Source organism: Bombus vosnesenskii, unplaced genomic scaffold (assembly GCF_011952255.1).
Source record: "Bombus vosnesenskii isolate JDL3184/JDL3185 unplaced genomic scaffold, Bvos_JDL3184-5_v1.1 scf7180000013309, whole genome shotgun sequence".
Lineage (NCBI taxonomy): Eukaryota > Metazoa > Arthropoda > Insecta > Hymenoptera > Apidae > Bombus > Bombus vosnesenskii.
The window spans coordinates 2802619-2822514 of record NW_022882958.1 but is presented as its reverse complement, the minus strand read 5'-3'; the positions used below and the strand labels follow the sequence as shown (position 1 = coordinate 2822514).

The following is a 19896-nucleotide window of genomic DNA, read 5'->3' as shown; positions in this document are numbered from 1 at the left end:
ACGAAACGTTTCAAGAGTTCTTACCTGCTGGCGTCGTCGTCTTTCGTCTGTTCGGCTACGGTGCTCTCGGTATTTTGCGCCATTTGGGCTCCGTTCATAGGTTTTCCCGCCTGTGATTCGCCGTCACCTCCCTGTCCAGCACCGCGGCTCAATCCCGGAATTCCTCCGCTGAACCAGCCTGTCATCTGCGATTTTACACCAACCAGCATGCTTCTGGTCGGGCTACGCACAAAAGGAACGACTTTTCTTTAATTTAACGCAGCAACTATGGGATTCGTTCGACATTGTACAGCTACCGTAATACGAAACTAAAAAAGAAAAAAGAAAAAAAAAAAAGAAAGAAATCAGAAACCGATATGTCAAAACAGAAAGTCACACACGAGGGAAGACAGAGGAAAGGAAAGTCGAACGGGAGAGAGCGTTCGCTGCGAACGAGTGTTTTTCTATTTTCGCGCTGGTTTATACAGCGATAATTAGCCCAGTCTATTTACTTTTTCTTCTTCCCTTTTTTTAATCGCGTTATCGTGTAACGTGGCAAAGTTCGAACTGCGAGTTGCAGGTAATAACTTGAACGAGAAAGTTGGAAAAGCGCATCGTCTAGCAACGTCGTTATTAAGAGACGTTAACGCGATACAATTTCACCAGGCATTTATCCTGATCGTCGTACTTATCCTGCTCCATTATTCCTCGTTCGCGTATATAATAATAATTACAGTAGGAGGAAACGCGGGAAATTCGCCGAGTCGACCAGCTTTTTCGCTGAAATTTTGAGAACTGTATAAACATCGTGACGTGCTTCTCATTTTTACTATTTGCCCAAACTCTTCGAGGCTGCCTTCTCGCCATGGTTACCTAACGTTGCAGGGAAACAGGCCAATGGAAGGAGAACGTACTGCAAAGTGTGCTTTCGATTCCTGCCTATTCGCTGTAAATATGTTAGCTGGAAAAACGGGTCAACGTGATCGAGTTAAGTAACAAGGGCAACGAGAAACACTGTGGCAACTGTAACTCGTTTAATAAATAGTACCGCGGCTTTTATAAATGATTTACCGATGTTATAATTTTGTCCAATCGATGGAGAGATCTGTGGCTGAGGATCGTGAAAAATTTCATCTCCCTAGCACCGTTTTTCTTTATTCTTAGCAAATGGTTGAACAACGAACGACCTTTTCCACAGATACGTATCATTTCCTTGCTCTAATTAATTTTTATTGATAACAATGCATCGATTTTCTCGAAAATTTACCGTACTCGATCGGAATCGTAAATAAAGACGAAATAAAAATCATTGTGGGGTAAATCGAGAATTTACGAATTTGGAATAGCCACGTATTTCAACTATTACGAGTATCGTGTCTGTATCATTGTAATTAAATAAATTTCTTTACAACGATAACCAGACGACACGTTTTCTCTGTTTTATGAAAAATATCAGTGGCCCGACTTACACCACTATGCATCGTGTCTGCATCGATGGTTACCATCTTTCATCATGGTTTATTGTAAAAATAATTTGCTAAACATGGAAACTATTAACGCCACTCCTCGGAATTCCGCGTACAAACCTCGAAGAGCCGTATCAATATCGCGGTATGAAATGCGCATCGAGCCGTTGCAATTATTTTCGTTTATCAATAACTCACCGTTCGTCGAAAGAACAAACGTATTTCCCTAAAATATTTTATGATCGAGGAAGAATTAGAAAATTTATCGTCTCTTCGTTCGTCGTTAAACCATGAAATAAGAAAAAAGAAAAAAAAAAGAAGAAGAAGAAAAAGAAGAAAAACCAACGAAAGAGGAAAAAGAAGGAAAAAATATGACAGAGAATAAAAGTAGCAATAAATATTAGAGAAATGGGAGAAAGGAAAAAATTACGAGGTCTCATTACTATTATACGAAATTTAACAGTTTCGTGGGAGGGTGACTGCGGTGGTATCGATTGCGACCTATATAAAAGATTACGACCGCCCCCCACTCCTTTATGGAAACATCGCTGTTTCTTCGTACACGAATGGAGCTCGTTCGAATCCTCGACTACACCATCGTTCAATCACGTATATAGCGTTATATCGCCGACTTCTTAGAAAACATTGCTTCCGATCTTCCAACGGGGAAACAATTTTTCCAAACGAGCAGAATTTCCACGCCGGAAATTCTTCCACGCCTTTGACGAAATTCATGTTCATCAACGATGCATACTGGAACAGTATGTCGAAGATGTGCAGAATATAATCAACCGGGCAACTGTATCGAGAAATTCCCTCTCGTGAAACTGTTTCGTTCGTACGATCGATGAAAACGACCACGATCTTTCGTCTCATTTTCTTTTCCTTTTTCCCACTCTTGGTATTTCTTCCTTTTTTTTTTTTTTTTTTTATTTTTCTCGTTCTCTTCTCCTTTTTTTACGTCTTTCGTAGAAGACGAGTGGCACGGTCGAATCAAGAGGCAGCTCGATAACGTATCTGACTTGGAAAGCTGTGTTCATCGGCAACGTCGTGCTTTTTTCACCTTCACCCAGTCGTCCAAGGAAAAATAGTCGGACGCGATCGAATAAAGGGAATTAAATTAACGGGTGAAACCGTGACTCTTTGGGGGGAAAAAAAAGAGGAGAGAAAAAAGTCTCTCGATGCTCGCAACGCGTATACGGGCGGGTGCAGAGGTGAAAAACAAAAATCGAATTCTCGTCGTAAAGCGGAGAAAGGGAACTGACTTTCTATTGTGAGTCACTTGGCCAACGCGAGGAAACTCATTTCACGTTGTTAAGAATACGCTTAATACGTATAAAGGTATCGTGACTCGTATATTTCGCAAAAATACACTAAAAACCATGGCAACGATAAAATAAAGTAAGAACAGAGAATGGAACACAAGTACAGATTATTTCGATTAAACGTTAAATTTTAGATTGATAAAAAAAGAAATCCATTGAATGGCGCATTGATTTCGGCGCAATGAGCGCTGACACGGGGGTTAACACTAGTACTACCAACCAGGAAGATGCGAAATTCCTACCCAAGAAATCGAAATGGAAAATAGACGAAAAAATATAGATACCAAGAACAAAAAACAAGGCTTTATCCATACGTGTACTTAACGAAAAATCATTCAACTTCCAACAAACGCATTTATATGACATATGAAAAATTACGAATTAGTCATGTCGACTGGTTTGGTAGATTTAGTAATGCGATTTAGTAAACGCATACGTGAGATCGTATTAGGAAATTTGTGATAGCGATTTGTGTAACGCGATGACGTTCCATCGACCCATGCAATCCTATTCCCGAAATCCATTTCTGCCGACATAACTTTTAGGAAATAACTGTATAAACGGGTTTCAATTACCAAGTTATTCGATAACGCCTATGCAAACCGGCGACAAATCTCGCATTTTCCAAGCGAAAAGTATAAACTATATCGCTAGGAATATCGAGGAAAGTTACGGAGGCGAGAAGAGTGTGATGTAACATATAGACGCTTGTAACGTTTAATATCAGATCTCATAAAATGGAAATAGAGAATAATGTATCGTGACGTACGTTTTGTACGAAATGTCGCTTTGAAAATTTGGGATTAAAATTTGGAATTAAAAAAGAAACAGGGAGTTTCTGCTTTCTTGGTGCTTCAAAGAAATTAATTGATACCCTTAGCAGATATGCATGAATCGAGACATGGAATTCTTCATTGGAGTAATTTTGAACGAAAATGAAACCACCGTATGATAGACACGGGGTAATAATAGTAGGGTTTTGTATCTGTCATTAATGCTGTTGTCATTCGATGCAGTTTTACAAATTAAGATGTATTTTCGATATATGGAAAGAAAAAGATAAATGCATATTGTGCAGTTACGCAGTTGTATCTTATTGACATTCAATTTTGAGTTAAGAGAACAGAGATAAACTTATCTAATCCCAATGCTGTCTTACTAGTCTCCTTTTCAGTTGTACTGCATTATATAAATGTATGACCACCGCGTATCTTAACCTCATTCCGCTTTATGAAACGTCATATTGCCGTCCAGTAAGTAATTTATATTAGCAGAGAAATACGAATGTTATCGATCTAATCCGAAAACTATATTCAAGATCGAATGTAAAACTTTTAACGCGTTGTGCAGATGCGCAAAAAGAGCATATACGCGTGTCTGACGTTCGATCATGACTTATGCATTCTCTGTTGAAAATAACTGTATCTACACGACAAATAAAACGTATTTCTACGAAAATTAAAACGCAATACACGATTCTATAAAGGAGGGAATGTTATAGGTACGATTGTTACGAGGTTCGTTTTTACAGAATGTCAGGATGATATTCGTCTGAAAGAGGTTACGACATTCAATAGTAAGACGATAATATAGGTTAATAACGATACCTGTCTTTTCTATCTGGATCTTCTCCTCCTTCAGCACCCGTGGGAAGTTTCGCCTCTTCAGTCGGCAATTCTGTGCCGGCGTCTTCTCCTTTTTTTCCCATCCATGTAGACACCTGATTCGTTAAACCGGTGAACATTTTCAATTACAATGCGACAATTACTTCACTCTTGAATATGAGCGTAATATCTTTGCCTCCTTTCTATCCTCTATGCTAGCACAAACGTTACTGGAAACCCTTGCGGGACCGAATGACGACGAAGACTTATCCGTTTCAACGGTCGCGCAACCACGAACTGCGCGGATCTACGTGCGACAGCGCACTTCACATTGCGCAATGTAATTCGCTCGATCGTAGCGTCTCCCGTATCGAACGGAAAAAGGTGGAACTAATATCGCAATCGATTTCGAAGGGTATCGTGGTACGTCGTGCAAAATACAACCTGTACAATCTAAGTTGTAATTTATACATTGCCGTATAAACAGTGCTTGCAAATTTAAATATTCCTAGATTTTCTAGGGACACTAGTACAATTTTCTCTCAGATAGAGCGTAATTTTTAGCGCCATAGTTTAAATACAAAAAGCAGTGAATAGTATATTTCACAAAATTACATGAATTATAACGATTTACTTTTCTAACGATAAAACTAAACATGAAAAAAATAATATTAGGAAGCAGTTTTTAGAAAAATATATTATTTTATTATATGTATACAAGGCAATGATAACATTATCGAACTTGGTATACAATTTGTACATTTCCTACTTCTTCGAGTGCTTCAGCATCAGTGTTGCGAATCGTTAAGACCAATAAATTGTACATTGTTACTTAAAATTAGAGGTAGATATGTACGTAAGCATGTTCACCTAAATCTATTATATTACTACAGACTAATATACTATAGATTGGTGTCTTAGTTTACAATATATGCCTTCAAGTGTTGTACTGCACATTGAAATTATGTTCTATGTGTTTCATTGGTACATTTGTACTTCGTATAGGATTTAAAATTTGTGCATTGCTAAATGAAATAAAGATACGAACAGTATCTTATGTTCAATATCACAGCTTAATATGAACATTTTATGAAGAATTTTATCCTATTACTGTCCCATTTTTCGTATTCAAACATATTTTATATTAAACAGACTAACATGACAATCTATATCGTTTGCTTCCTGGCCATCAATGTTTAAAATTTTAAAGTTTTGAGTTTTCCAATTATTGGTGTCTCGCGTTCCTGAATGTTGACATTTTTAACGTTTACTTTCGAACATTACGTTTAATCTCTTTTTTTGTAATTGGTCTAATTTATCTAATTCGCAATTGCTTACTTTCGAGATTTTATGATTACTTATATCCGTTATCTCAGTGATTGCTTACGGCTTACGTTGATTAATTCTTTTTTTATACATATAACACCGATTTACTAGAATTTGTAATATTTACAATTTAACTATGAAACTTTCATAGTCACTGGAAGTTCATGATCAATGCAGATTATGAATTCCCCTAACTTTGTGTTTTACTCTTGTTTGAAATTACGTAAAGGTCGAATAAATTCCGCAAGTCACTAAAGTGATTCTAACATTCTAGATATATACATTTAGGTATTTGGATCTCTAGGAATGTACATTGTCCTGACATAGTCACTATTTTTCTTTCGCCAGCGCCGTTTCAGTTAAAGATGCTTGTTCTCTTTGATACCTGCAAAATATATCATTTAATCAGACACGTAAAATATATACATAAGATAGAATCTTGTAATTTAATATCGACTTCTTTGAAATTTATCGCTTATTCATACGTAGTGCATACAACGCATAATATAATGATATTGGTTTAACGTTCATCGAATGAATAGAAAATATATGTTTAAATGGAAAGACATATGTATATGTGTGTATATCAACATATCGATATATCCGCTATAAATAATACATCAGAACAGAAAGATCATTATATGATTATTATTATGCTAACTTAAAGATTCTTGCATAACATATAAAACATAGACTTACATTATTCCTCGACTAACTTGGTACAAAGCCGTTATAGCGACGAAGAGATTTACGCTAAAAAGACTCCAGTTTTTCGGAGTGATCGCTAAAGAGTACCTGGTCCAGATCAAGCCAGTAATGCCCAAGGCAGACGATTGGCTAACAGAGATTTGACTTGCTGGTCTCTGCAGATCACTCAGGCCAGCTATTACAAGTCCCTGTAATTTGCAAACTCCGATTTAACGTAATTAAAATATATACATATGTATTATATTATAAAAAATGAGAAGGAAACGAAGAAGGAAAATAAGGCGCGTATCACGACAGAATGGGGAATAACGAAAGGGTCAACAATGCAGATCATATTCGGATGATTTACTTTAGAAGGCTGACCTATATTCAGCTGGGTAGATTGACCGCGATTTGTTATAAAATATGCACGCACGCACGCGTGATACCTAAGAGACATTATCCGTGAAATTTACATTTGTCTAAGTTACGAGTATGTGACATTTACGCGAGATAATTTTCCTTTATTGTTCTTTAATATTGTGTTAGAAAATAGGTATCGACGATGAATGTATATGGTTGATTCTATGCCCCATTGTGGAAATGTAAAGCCATTACGGAATTATTAAACGTGATGTTGATGGCAATAACGAGATTCATAGTTTCTTTCGTAACAAACGTTACCAGATCAACATCGCATTTGGATCAAGTCCATGAGGATACACGGTCGAGAAATATTTTTATAACGTTTAGCGCAACGAAGGACGTGAAACACGCGTACAATCTATTTCATGTTAAAATTGATTCATTTATACTAGAGAAAGAAATACTATGTATGTATATTTAGATAAGGAAAGATCTTAAAACGTAATTAACGATTTTCTTCTCCTGTCACAATTTGATACGCTGTGTATATGTCAAAAAATATACATATGTATATTAAATACTTCAAGAGACGTTAAAACATCAGATATTACTGACCCATTTAAAAGCTGGTGCCCAGAAGAATATAGTCTGCGGACCTGAAAATAGGTCGAATTGCTGTTATGTATTTCTTTTGTATGTTACTCATATGTAATCGAAAAAAGAAAAAACAAATAAAATACGATCAATTCGTGGTATAGTGATAACGATTGTGTCATATCTCCGAATTCACGTGAATAGTATTTCAAAACGTACACACGTTACTTAATCGCATTCCAACAAGTTCCAAATTCCAATTACAAAAAAGTTAATCTGTCGTAAGCTTTCAGATATTTGTTCAGTGAATATTAATGCGTTATCATTAATACTTTGAACTCGTTGACATTGTATAAATTCGCTAGGCAACATGATAGGAAAAATGCATAAAACTATCCAAGATCTAGCAGATATGCAAGACATTGTGTCACGGAATGGCATTGATTTACATATTCGCAGACATGAATGACGGTCAAGTTTATCTAAATTTATAGTATCGTATGATACGCGAGACAGTAAAAAAGTAAGGTATGCCTAAAGCTTGTATGACGTCACGACATGCTACTTTTTGCTCCTTCGACCGAATGAGAGTGATGCACAGTGACACGAGCGCATATGTTGTACGCACGTGTCACTGCTTGAGAAAACTGGATAATCATTGATAACTTACTAACCAGCTGGGTGATTCCACAGTGGCTGGAACTTCTGTGGCACAAACTTGCCAATCGCATTCATTGTGTTTTTGTAGGCGACCGACATTGTGTTCCACGCGTTCACACGCCAGTAATTGGCAAAAGGCAAACAAAACTTAGAAGATGAATTACTTAAAGATCTGCCACAAAACGAGTGAACGCGGAAAGTACAAGCGGTAAGACGATCCGTACACTGAGACTGAATATCGTGAAGTGCACCGATTGGTAGCCGCGCTGGTGGCACGGGTAGTCTGCTCTTTCCTTTCCCCTCACAGATTTCCGGGACCTAAACCGCTAGTCTAAACGTACTCTGTATCTCTGTATGTGTGGTTTATATTCGCACACACTATCGTAGATTATTTAGGACCATGTTAAACATACATGCACTCATGATCGATCAATATTTACGGATAATAGCGATATAATAATCAACGCGCGATTATTAGCACGTGCAAGTACCCTTCAAGAAATATCGATTCGAATCTATACTTAAAAATAATACAGCACGTGGTAAAATCTCGTTCCTAACCACTTTTGATCAATCAAAGATCTATCAAAATAAAGGAAATATTACACGTATAATATTACAGTTTCGTTTAACAATGTACAAATTTATCTAATTTATCGTTAGATTTGAGCGGTTATATTTAAAATTTCGATGAAATTATCGTATTGTCGTTTGAGGATAAGACTACAACTGATATGATCATGTTATCGTGTAATCTAAATTATACTTATCTGTCACGTCATCTCCAATTAATGGAATTTAGTGATGCGTTTATTAATAGACACATATAGTTATGAATTCAACAAATGCATTCCGAATACTTCTGACACTTCGAAGATATGAATTGTTGCAGTGGTGTATAACTTTTCATAGAGTAAACTTCTAACGTACGATAAGCAAATTAATTCTCTAACTTTACCGATAATGTACTATATCATCTACTAACAATACACATGCCATAATATAAATAGTATTGGCATTGGCCTAGAGAACAAAATTGAACGGCGTGTGCAGTTGCCAAATCGTATGTCGCATGGTCATTCTGTTCTATTAATATATTAACCACGTGTAGAGTTGAGGATCGCAATGCGGTAACACGTTTTAAGAACGCAATTCCGCTCTCGGTACGTTGATCTCGTGGGAACGAAACGAGAATATGTATTTACAAATGTATTTTATTTATGTACATTAAAATGTATATAGCCTTTATAACATCAAGTAAAATGAAAATAAATCGCACATAGTACAATAAATGCTATTAAAAATTGAGCTCAACGAGAGAGAATGCAAACTTTATTTTGGCCGACAAACGTTATGGTTTACTCATGAGCAGCGGTATTGTTCGCATCTCCCATAAATTGCACCACAGTTAACATTGAATACATTGGTCATGTGTATTCCTATATCACAAAATTGATAAATATTTTGACGTCTACATAACTATATATTTGTCATTGCATGCATCGAATGCGTCAGAATTTATGCAACCTGTATAATATATATCTTATTTCATTCTTTTACAATAATTGTACTTTGTAATGTTGACAACTTTCCCTCTATACATTATTGTTCTGTTTGTTATATCTTTAAATATTTATCTTATTAGAATATTTAGTAATACTATAATTGTATAGAACAAAATAAGTTTGCTAAAATTGAAAAAACACTGAGATTAAATGAATGGCATAAAAATTATCTATAATTTTTAAAATTATAGTATAATTTTATCATATTATTATGATACAAATTAGGTATAATTTTTATGCCATGCATTTAGTATATGTTTAGTCTATGTTCAATATATAAAGTAAATGCATAACTTAAGTCTTATTTAAAGGAAATTGCGTCATAAATTGATTGTTAAACATATAACTTAAATATACAAACACGCTAAACATTCGACGTCTTTAAATATACGTATCTATTATACATTTAAGGCACATAGTATAAAATAACGACAGAAAATAGTATTGACTTCGTTGTTCGATGAACGAGCAAAAATCAGACATGAAAGTTTCCCATAATTTATAAAACATTAGAAATTTACTTTATATTTTATATTTGTTGAATGAAATTTGATTTTTTTAAGATATTATGAAAGACTTACTCCCGCACATTTATAATAGTGTATAATAATTATAACATTATTATAATATAATTTATAAATTAATAGAAACTTAAATCGAAATTTCTTCCATATCGTTGACTTACAAATTTAGCACTTTGTAATTTATTCTTAAACAGTACAAAATAAACATCGAAATACAAGATAATAAATTTCCTAATTATATAAAATTATATTCTAGTTTCATTACGTAATATAAATATTTTATGCATTTTTCTAGTATTTATAATAAAAGTTTTGATCGCTAAAAATGAATAATTTCTTTGCGACTTTTTGTGGTAAAATACAATTATCCGTATTTACAAAAATTGTGTATATAATGCCACAATATATTTTATATATTGCAATAATACTTACTTATAAATGATATATTAGCATTTGTATGTACCCTATATGGTACTTGAGTATAATTATCTAAAATATGTAAAAAAGAGCATTTGTACAAGTAATAAATAGAATAAACCTTACAAGCTACATTTACTTGAGTCACCTAAAAATGGGTCTAAAAACTATAAGTGACTCAAAATATATAGCTACTTCTAAGGTCTGTCCAAAAATTGTATTGTCTATAAATTCATTATAAAAAATGTAGTCGGAACTGCAACTATGGCTTTTCTGTGTAATTGTATAAATAAGAGATCTTATAATTTTCTGATAAATGCATGTGGCAGTGATATTAGGATATTGTTAAATAGTTTTCATGTGCCCCATGTGCAGTTTTGAGCATCAATCAATTAGATTGTATAAAAATGCAATAAAATTTTAACACCATCGTTATTATGATCATCAGCATTGATCAGTTTCTTATTTTTCTACTTGTAATGTATTTTATCTCAATATAGTAGTCATATCTACCATTCATAAAACTCAATGCATTGAGCTTATATCGAATTTTTACTTATATGCAAGTAAAATTATTAAAACAAATATAATTTCAATAGACTAATTATAAAATCTTTTTAAATTGATTTATAAAACCATTTAATAAAAATAATTATCATTAATTATATCCACATAATGTAAAAGTACTAACAGATCCATATATATCAACTGTGACAAACTTTGTAAAATCGGTAGATATGCATACTTTAGCAAAAAAATTCGAAGGTAGCTCGACAACACCTAATAAGGCTGGCTTGTTAGGATTTTTACCCTCTTTAAATTTCCAAAATTTAGTTTCTTTATCTATGTCAGACTTAGTATCTTTATCTTCTACCTGATTTTGCATATTGAAGATACACGAGTCTATGCTTTGACTAGTAGACATATTTGGAGTAATATTTCCTTTTATACCAACGGAAGGAGTACTAATGCTGCGATTTATTCGTATCGATGGCCATTTCGGTTTACGTATGTATAGAGCTAAAGCAATGTTCCACCAAACTAATTCGTCGGAACTTACAGAAAGCAAAATTGGGACTTCAATTACAGATGGAGCCCAACGTAACTGAGTAACAGAACTTGTATGAAAACTCAATTTATTTATCTCTTCCGATGTTGATGTATCAATAATCTGAAAAGTAACGATATTGTAATTTAGCTAGGGAAATTGTTTATAATGAATACTTACAGAAATGTCTCCATCTTCGAAACCTATAGCTAAATACTTCTCATTTTGCGAAATTTCGCAGCATGTTAATTTCTGGGTATATTTTTTTCTAAAATATTCAATTATTTTGATATATGCCGGCAAAGACATTGTATTTTGTTGTAATTTATAGAGGACAACATCTCCATTTTCATTTAACACAGTTAGAAAACTTTTGTGGTAACTTAAGCAACTATAAATGCTAACTGAGTCTGGATTTTTTACTATGTCCACTCGCACCCAATTTGTGCCATTAATATTCCAAATTGTAATTATACCATTTCTAGTCACTGTTACTACACATTCTTTATCAACTTTATGAATTGCAATAATATATCCTGCATCTTCAATTAAATACGTTAGTTTTACATTTTCCCACACCTGTAAAAGATAATATATAAATTAAGACAATCTAGAAATATTTTATCATTTCTGATATATAATACAATTTTATTTTACTTTTAAGTTATTATCAGTTCCTCTACAAACGAGTATATCATTGTTGCGATCTCTTTTCATATCTAGAATTTCAACTAACTCCACATTAGATGTGAAGTTTAATACAGGTATATTTTCCTTACTCCTTATGTTAAATATATTGACAATGCCTTTATCAGTGACATAAATTATTTTCTCTGCATAAAGAATTAAGTTATTTATTTTTGCATTAATAGGTTCAGTTTCTGCTATTTTATTATCATCGACTAATGTAATAATAGTATTTGACAGAGTTTCTGTAACAATAGTATCCGGAGCATCACCAAAATTCTGTACTTTTGCATCAAATAAATGTTTCCTTATTGAAGTACTAGTTCCTTCTACTGGAAGTTTCCACTTATGAAGTAATTGATTTTCACTACCGCAAATAATGTGACATTCTTCTTCTCTTAACCAATATGTATCCAAGGAGGAGACACGACTTCTATAAGTAGCTATTGGCTGATGTCCAACATCTGTATTCCATATATTTATAAAACCACTGGAATCAGCTAAGACTATGTACCGACCATCATTAGTCAAAGTAGCACAAACATAAACAGTTTTTTCATTTTCAACACTTGCTCTTGTTTGCTTATTGTAACTGTGTATATGGTTATGTGATCTAAACCATTTTACATATACAGCTTTCTCTTCAGTAACAATGAATAAAGAATTATTTTGTTCTGGCACACTGCAGAAAAGGATAATTTTCTTTTTCTGTAAATCTACATTGTATTGTGATATATATTTAAACTCTTCGCCTTGTTTACAATACGATATTAGGACACCATGTATTTCATCCATTACATGAACCAGATTACTTCCCATTGTAAACGCTATATTTTTAAGGTTACTGCAAAAATTTATGTTTTTATTTTTTATACTACTACCAATATATAAACAATGTATAAACAAACAATTTTATTAAATTTACCTTTGAGGGCTATGGCCATGATCTGATAATATATTTCCACGGCGATCCCAAATCTAAAGAAAAGAATCTTATTTTATTTAATGAAAATATGTTAATAAACTTCTATTTAAATATATTTATACCCTTATCGTTCCTTTGTTTGTACAAGCTGCAACAGAACTACTGTCATGTGCAAATGTCATATCCAATATAATTTCACCAGGAACAGAAAATACTACTGAACTATCATCATGCGGAACTTTACTTGTAAAAATTCCACTCCAAAAAGACTGTTTTTGTCTCGGACTTAATACAGCAACATTATTTTGCTTATAATTTTCGTCATCAAAAAGTCTGAAAAGTTTCACGACACCATGGTCATCTAGCGATAAAAAACAATCTCCTTCATTAGATATGATAATCTTTTTTATGCAACAATTCTTGTCATGTCCAGTGAAAACTTTTTGCCTCTTGTAAAAGATATCCCACAAAAATATTTCACCTCTTCCATTTCCAATTAAAATTAGGTTTGGATCACATGTAAAACATAACGTGTGTACTTTCGTTAATACTTCTTCACTTAATGGCATATCCATGTGCCTTAATTTTTTAGCATGAAATATATATAAATACTTGGATCTTTCTTTTGCAAGTTGAGTGGCAGTATCTTTAACATATCCTTCATAAGGATGACTCAAAGCAATTTGTACTATATCCAAACAATTTTTACGCCTATGTTCTGCTATAACACTTGATTGTTCTTCTAAGAATTTTTCCAAGTCTATAAGACGCATTTCATATACTTGATCATAATCTTTGGTAATATATTTTTTATAATTATTTAAATCGATCAATAAATTATTTAGGCCACTATGAATTATTGCTTGTTGAATAAAATCAAAATCTAAATATATATTAGGAAACTCATCATATAATTTTGCTTGTTCTAAATGGTATCCAATATAGGAATAACTGTAATTATCTGCCGGTAATTTCGAAAAATTACCATTACAATATTTACGATATTTCTCAATCAATGACTTGTGCATTTCTACTAATTCACACTCTGAAAATTTTTTTCGTAAGTGGCAAAGTAATAAATCATGTACGCCATAAATGTAACTTCGTAATTCTGCATTCCACTGTTTAGCAGCAAGCGATTTATGACATAGATCGAGCATCATTTCTTCAACTTGAAAAGGGGATCCTCCCCACAAAATTTCCAATGTCTATAAAGCAAATATATAATGTATACAACAATAATATACAATTTTGAATGTTTTACATACAATTATTAAATGATGTAAGACTAGAAGTTGTATTACCTGCGGTGTTATATTAACATCCTCTCTAAAAATAACTAATTCTTCATAATGTTCTCTCATTTCAAGAGGTAACTGATCTATACACATATTAAAAATGGCTTCTTGTTTCTCCAAGAATTTTTTAATTACTCTAAAAAACATATAAAACATTATTTCATATTATTCCAAGATGAAATTATTTAAATATATACACTTATATGTTTGACATATTACTGATTTTTTTCATCCTTATTTCTTAATGAATCCAAGTAATATCTCCATCTCTTTGAATGTAACTTCATATCATGTTTAAATTCTTCAAATTGCGCAGAAAACATTGCTATTAATAAAGGCATCCCTTTACATTCTTCATTAATTAGTTTCGCTTCTACAGGAAGTTGTTCCACTTCTGTATCTAACACCTTAGCGAACAGACCTAAAGTTTCTGCTTCAGTAAATCCATCATTCATCTGTAAATAAATAATATCCATAGTATGTTTATTAAAACAAATAAATATCACATACAGATAGGAAAAATAATTTACTTCAATGACACAAGGTCTCTTTTCCAATACAACATCAAGATCAGCTGTAATCACTAATGTTTTGCATTCAAAATCAAATGTGTCAATTATTTTTTTATCACAAACATCGTCCAAAATTAACAAAGCATTACAATGTTTTGCTCTACTAAAGTAATCTTGCAAGAAGTGGATCAACGAATCCTTTAAAGATTCTGGTTTATATGAATCTGGTAATATTTCCAGGTTCTTAACAAGGTGATATAGTCTATTAAGTTGAATTAATATATCTTCATCAACTGAACGCTTATATCCAAATTTGATCCAATATACTTCATTCTGGAAGAAATATAACGAATAGCTTAAATTACAGACAAATATTGTGCTTATAATTTTTTAGTGTATGACAACTTACATAAAATATATTTCTTATAAATTTACTATTCTTTAATGTGCTAGCTGTTAAAGACGATTTACCAAAACCTTTCATACCATGGAGTACAATATATTCATTCGGTTGTAATTCTTCTAGGCAATTTTGTAACTGTTTCATCTAAAATTAATAACCATTAGTTTAACATTATAGAAAAATTATCCATAATGAATAACATTGGCATTAACAATTATGTGATAACTTTTCTTTTTAAACTTACATAATTGATTTCCATAAGTGTGCATGCATAATAACAAATATCACAATTAATAATAAATAAATATCTGATGTTTTAATAACATATATACATACCTTTTCCTCTCTTACCACAGTTAATGGTGAAATTGGCGGAAGAGTGGGTGTACCCATATACTTTATATCTGAAAAAGATTTTCCATTTTCTTCAAGTTTATCCATATCATCACTTAACCATTCATAATGATGTCTTAAAGCTTGACGAAAAATATCAAATGCAAGTGGACCACGACTAAAAAATAAAGGGTGATGAAGGAAACTAAACTTCTCAAAAATATCTTGTTACATAAATGTAACAAATTTTATATTCCATATCTAATTTATACCTTGGAAGTATATCTAATAAAATTTCAGCTTTTCTCTGTTTAGAAGCACCTTTTTCAATTTCTTGTATGTGCTGATCTCTTAGTATATATTCTGATTGCAATGGCTTTATAATACCATTATGTACATCCATATCAGCCACTATATTTTCTCGTAGCTTTCTAAGAATATGTTTATGCAATTTTTCCATTTTTATATTTTTGATATTTTGTAAATATGCTTTGTTACATTACATTTGTCCTGTTTTTAATAAAATTATCTATAAATACAAAGAGAAATAAAACTCTAATTCTAACATGAAAATTCTCAGGTAATAAAAGTATATATAGAACGTCATTTTTTATTCCTAAATATAGAGATATCATGGCTTTCAAGCGAAATAAACCTTGACAAAATATCTGTTACCTGTCTACTTTATATATATTTTAAATAATAAATTAAACTAACAGTAAAGGTATGAAATTAGTTATGCTTAGAATGTTCTGTATAATAAATGTTTATATTTTATTTACAAAAGTACTATTTTGAAAGAATTTACAAACGAAAAAATATAATACAACATTCATAAAATATTATCTTTGTTATATATACATATGTACAGACCTAAGTTTTTCTTCAAGATAATCTTGTTACAAGTTTCATTCTTCTATATATCTTGTATAAATAATACACTTTTATAGTAATACAAATTACTTATTTAATGTATCGTTTTCTGTAACTGTAACTTCATAAAATCAAAGGATACTTCGGTCAATGACTTCAAAATTAAATTCGAAGACTTTAATGGTTCGGAAATGTTTAGAAATAATTCTTCATTCAATCTTACCTGATTAATGCTGTTTGTGCTCAAAATGTACAATATTTTGCGTGGCCTTTGTTTGATAAATAAAATAATCGCCTTACCATTCAATGCAACTTCACTTCACCATCTAGAACTAACTGAAGTAAATGACTATTACCGCGTGCCTGAGTCAAGCAGCGTCGTTGCCATTGTTGCCAAATCTACAAATCGAACTCATAGTTACTTGATTGGTTGTTGCTATCACACAATGACAGTTTCCCGCCAATTCTGTTACTTTTCAAAAGTTCTCTCAACGAAAACCATTACGATAGTGTTAAAAAATGTAGATAATAGGAACATTTAAACATTTAAGATGATCAAAAATATGATTGAAATGCAGAAATGTAACGAAAAAGTTAGGAAACACGGTTTTTGTTACACGTGATATATCGCAGAAGTAAAATTTCCATAAGACAATTACAAATATTTTTTTGCTACATTTGTTATTCATAAAAAATGTTCAGTATTACCTCCATATTTTTTTAATCAAATATTTTGTTATAGTATCTTACCGAAATCGAATGTATAGCCTTATTAAAGAAGTTCACAACTTCTTTGAATACGACACATTCGAGGTTAGTAAAATATTCTTATTGCTACAAAATAATTATAATAAACTTTTAGGAAATTATTACGAAGTTCTTGTTATTATTAATACAAAAAATTATACGGTAAAAATCTTCAAAAATAAACCCCTGCGATAGCCGGGAATCGAACCCGGATCAACTGCTTGGGAAGCAACTATGCTGACCATTACACCACCATCGCAGTATAAATACTATTTATTTGAAATATTAAAAAAAAACTATCGTAATTACATAAAATAGAATATCGTACAAAAGTAAAATAAATCCCTGCGATGGCCGGGAATCGAACCCGGATCAACTGCTTGGAAGGCAACTATGCTGACCATTACACCACCATCGCAGTATGAATACTAGTTGTACGGATTATCAGAAAAACTACTGTAAATCCATAAAATAGAAAATCGTTTGAAGGTAAAATAAATCTCTGCGATGGCCGGGAATCGAACCCGGATCAACTGCTTGGAAGGCAACTATGCTGACCATTACACCACCATCGCAGTTGAAAGGTTATTGTTCAAACAAAAAGACACTGGTGGGAATAAACAAACTATTCGAAGAAAAAATATAAGTTTCAAGAATGAAAAACAAACCACTGCGATGGCCGGGAATCAAACCCAGATCGACTGCTTGGAAGGAAACTATGCTGACCATTACAGCACCATCGCACTTGAAACATTGTTGTTTAAATAAAAAGACAATAATGGGAATGAACTAATTATGTATTTGAACAAAAATACAAATTTCAAAAATAAAAAAATAAACCCTGCGATGGCCGGGAATCGAACCCGGATCAACTGCTTGGAAGGCAACTATGCTGACCATTACACCACCATCGCAGTATGAATGCAGTTTATTTGGAATATCAGAAGAACTAATTGTAATTGCATAAAATAAAATATTTATATAGTAGAGTATTGTTTTAATCCTATTTTTCTTTTTATATGGTAGATTATTGGGACATTATTTTGGTCTTGGAGGAGGTTTCTTTCGTCTAAATATAAAAACGCTTCGGGGAGGATGTAACCTGTTGTCAGTGTATTTTTGTAATATGAGTCGTTTGGAAAGAAGTAACCGAAGATTAATCTGTTTTCTTTTATCTTTGCAGCTTGCGCGAAGTGGTTTCTTGTTAGTTTTAAGATGTGACAGTCGATGCGGTGGATATTGGCTAAGTCGTAGATTCTTTTATTTTCCATATATTTTTTGAATCCGCTGTGTTCGGATCTGTAAGTACTCAGGCAAGCCCTGGTGCATTTTCTTTCGAATATGCGAATTTTTTCCATTTGGGAAGCTGATATGTTGTACCAGATTGGGCAGCCATAGTTTATGATCGGTCTGATTAGTGCTGGGTTGCATAGGTTTTTTACTTTGCTGTTGAGATGTTTGGAGTAAAATAATCTTTTTGTTTTCCAGAATTTTGCTGGTTTTGGAAAGTTGAATTTCGATGTGCTGCTTGAAGTTTAATATGTCGTCTATATTTACGCCTAAATATTTTACGCAATTTTTATGTGGTACGAGCTCCCCTTCGTTTGCTTTTTCTCTTAGTTGAAATTTTTTACAGTGTTCTCTTTCTATTGGGCACTTGACTTGGGTCTAAATAGTATGTTTTCGCATTTGTTTGCATTGATTGTTAGTTTTCATGTATAGTAGTAATCGTTAATTTTGTCAAAAAGTTCTTAGAGTTCCGTTCTTATTGTTTTGGTTTTGCGGCCTGCTACGTAGATGATTAAGTCATCTGCGAAGGCTATGGAAAATGACCATTACACCGCCATCGCAGTTGAAACATTGTTGTTTAAATAAAAAGATAATAATGGGAATAAACTAATTATGTATTTAAATAAAGAATACAAATTTAAAAAATAAAAAATAAACCTGCGATGGCCGGGAATCGAACCCGGATCAACTGCTTGGAAGGCAACTATGCTGACCATTACACCACCATCGCAGTTGAAATGTTATCGTTCAAACAAAAAGGCACTGGTAAGGAAAAACGAACTATTCGAAGAAAAAATACAAGTTTCAAAACTAAAAAACAAACCACTGCGATGACCGGGAACCAAACCCGGATTAACTGCTTGGAAGACAACTACGCTCACTATTGCACCACCATCGTAGTTGAAGTCCTACGCTTTTAAGGATATTTACTGCCTGTAGATAAAGCGACTTAAATAAAAAAAATTTAAGCTTGGTGAAAGTAAAATAAACCTGCGATGGCCGGGAATCGAACCCGGATCAACTGCTTGGAAGGCAACTATGCTGGCCATTACACCACCATCGCAGTTGATGGAAGAATTTCACATAGAGAAATTCTATGGGAGCCGTATTTGGAAATTTAATCAAATCAAAGCTTTTACTCTATTTTTCAATCACATAGAAGCTCCGCTCCTCCAGCGGCTTAAACCAAAAGATATATTCAACACGAAAAATGTAAAGCGTCGACACATATTACAGCATGGCTACGTCGTACCGTTGCGTATCGGTA

The 19896-nt window shown here is 32.8% G+C and overlaps 3 protein-coding genes and 6 non-coding genes across 18 annotated transcripts in view; all 9 read right to left on the bottom strand.

The window, feature by feature from the left end:
* The window catches only part of LOC117234817 (synapse-associated protein 1-like), a 95727-nt gene extending 91044 nt beyond the window's left edge, over positions 1–4683 (bottom strand). For 2 of the 4 annotated variants that reach the window (XM_033496374.1, XM_033496376.1), the window contains exons 1-2: positions 4378–4682; positions 25–222 (exon numbers count right to left, since the gene is read on the bottom strand). In XM_033496374.1, the coding sequence (XP_033352265.1) occupies positions 25–222; positions 4378–4514 (335 nt within the window). In that variant the 5' untranslated portion in view covers positions 4515–4682. Of the gene's footprint in view, positions 1–24; positions 223–4377 lie in introns of all 4 variants that reach the window. The other 2 variants (XM_033496378.1, XM_033496375.1) reach the window with 2 other exon arrangements.
* A 380-nt stretch (positions 4684–5063) lies between these two features.
* Positions 5064–8487, bottom strand: LOC117234818 (mitochondrial pyruvate carrier 3-like). Of its 2 annotated transcripts, XM_033496379.1 has the most exons (4): positions 8022–8342; positions 7369–7409; positions 6400–6596; positions 5064–6085 (listed from the first exon to the last, which is right to left on the bottom strand). In XM_033496379.1, the coding sequence occupies exons 1-4, from the start codon at positions 8104–8106 to the stop codon at positions 6031–6033; spliced, it is 378 nt and encodes a 125-aa protein (XP_033352270.1). In that variant the 5' UTR covers positions 8107–8342; the 3' UTR covers positions 5064–6030. The 2 variants fall into 2 exon arrangements, with proteins under 2 accessions (XP_033352270.1, XP_033352271.1); XM_033496380.1 differs by lacking the exon at positions 7369–7409 and having other exon boundaries at positions 8022–8487.
* Positions 8488–10238: 1751 nt separating this feature from the next.
* Positions 10239–16936, bottom strand: LOC117234816 (apoptotic protease-activating factor 1). 6 transcript variants are annotated; one of them, XM_033496368.1, is made up of 12 exons: positions 16816–16936; positions 15992–16248; positions 15723–15897; positions 15393–15530; positions 15002–15316; positions 14691–14926; positions 14478–14607; positions 13296–14381; positions 13174–13226; positions 12219–13092; positions 11742–12140; positions 10239–11684 (listed from the first exon to the last, which is right to left on the bottom strand). In XM_033496368.1, exons 2-12 carry the CDS (start codon positions 16177–16179, stop codon positions 11172–11174), a joined length of 4107 nt encoding a protein of 1368 aa, XP_033352259.1. In that variant the 5' UTR covers positions 16180–16248; positions 16816–16936; the 3' UTR covers positions 10239–11171. The 6 variants fall into 6 exon arrangements, with proteins under 6 accessions (XP_033352259.1, XP_033352261.1, XP_033352260.1 ...); XM_033496370.1 differs by having other exon boundaries at positions 15393–15521; XM_033496369.1 differs by having other exon boundaries at positions 15992–16229.
* Positions 16937–17526: 590 nt separating this feature from the next.
* Positions 17527–17598, bottom strand: Trnag-ccc. Its single transcript has one exon. It is a non-coding gene; the product is annotated as a tRNA-Gly (tRNA).
* An 87-nt stretch (positions 17599–17685) lies between these two features.
* Trnag-ucc lies at positions 17686–17757 on the bottom strand. The gene has a single exon. It is a non-coding gene; the product is annotated as a tRNA-Gly (tRNA).
* An 85-nt stretch (positions 17758–17842) lies between these two features.
* On the bottom strand, positions 17843–17914 carry Trnag-ucc. Its single transcript has one exon. It is a non-coding gene; the product is annotated as a tRNA-Gly (tRNA).
* Positions 17915–18181: 267 nt separating this feature from the next.
* On the bottom strand, positions 18182–18253 carry Trnag-ucc. The gene has a single exon. It is a non-coding gene; the product is annotated as a tRNA-Gly (tRNA).
* Positions 18254–19287: 1034 nt separating this feature from the next.
* On the bottom strand, positions 19288–19359 carry Trnag-ucc. The gene has a single exon. It is a non-coding gene; the product is annotated as a tRNA-Gly (tRNA).
* A 261-nt stretch (positions 19360–19620) lies between these two features.
* On the bottom strand, positions 19621–19692 carry Trnag-ucc. The gene has a single exon. It is a non-coding gene; the product is annotated as a tRNA-Gly (tRNA).
* Positions 19693–19896: the final 204 nt, after the last annotated feature.

Coding starts and splice junctions, on each gene's coding strand:
- LOC117234816 (XM_033496368.1), bottom strand. CDS start 16,179: ATGGAAAAATTGCATAAACATATTCTTAGAAAGCTACGAGAAAATATA. Junction 15,531..15,722: donor CTGTGGTAAGAGAGGAAAAG/GTATGTATATAT, acceptor TATTAATTTTAG/ATGAAACAGTTACAAAATTG. Junction 15,317..15,392: donor TTATAAGAAATATATTTTAT/GTAAGTTGTCAT, acceptor TATTTCTTCCAG/AATGAAGTATATTGGATCAA.
- LOC117234818 (XM_033496379.1), bottom strand. CDS start 8,106: ATGTCGGTCGCCTACAAAAACACAATGAATGCGATTGGCAAGTTTGTG. Junction 7,410..8,021: donor ACTGTGGAATCACCCAGCTG/GTTAGTAAGTTA, acceptor ACCTATTTTCAG/GTCCGCAGACTATATTCTTC. Junction 6,597..7,368: donor GGGCACCAGCTTTTAAATGG/GTCAGTAATATC, acceptor TGCAAATTACAG/GGACTTGTAATAGCTGGCCT.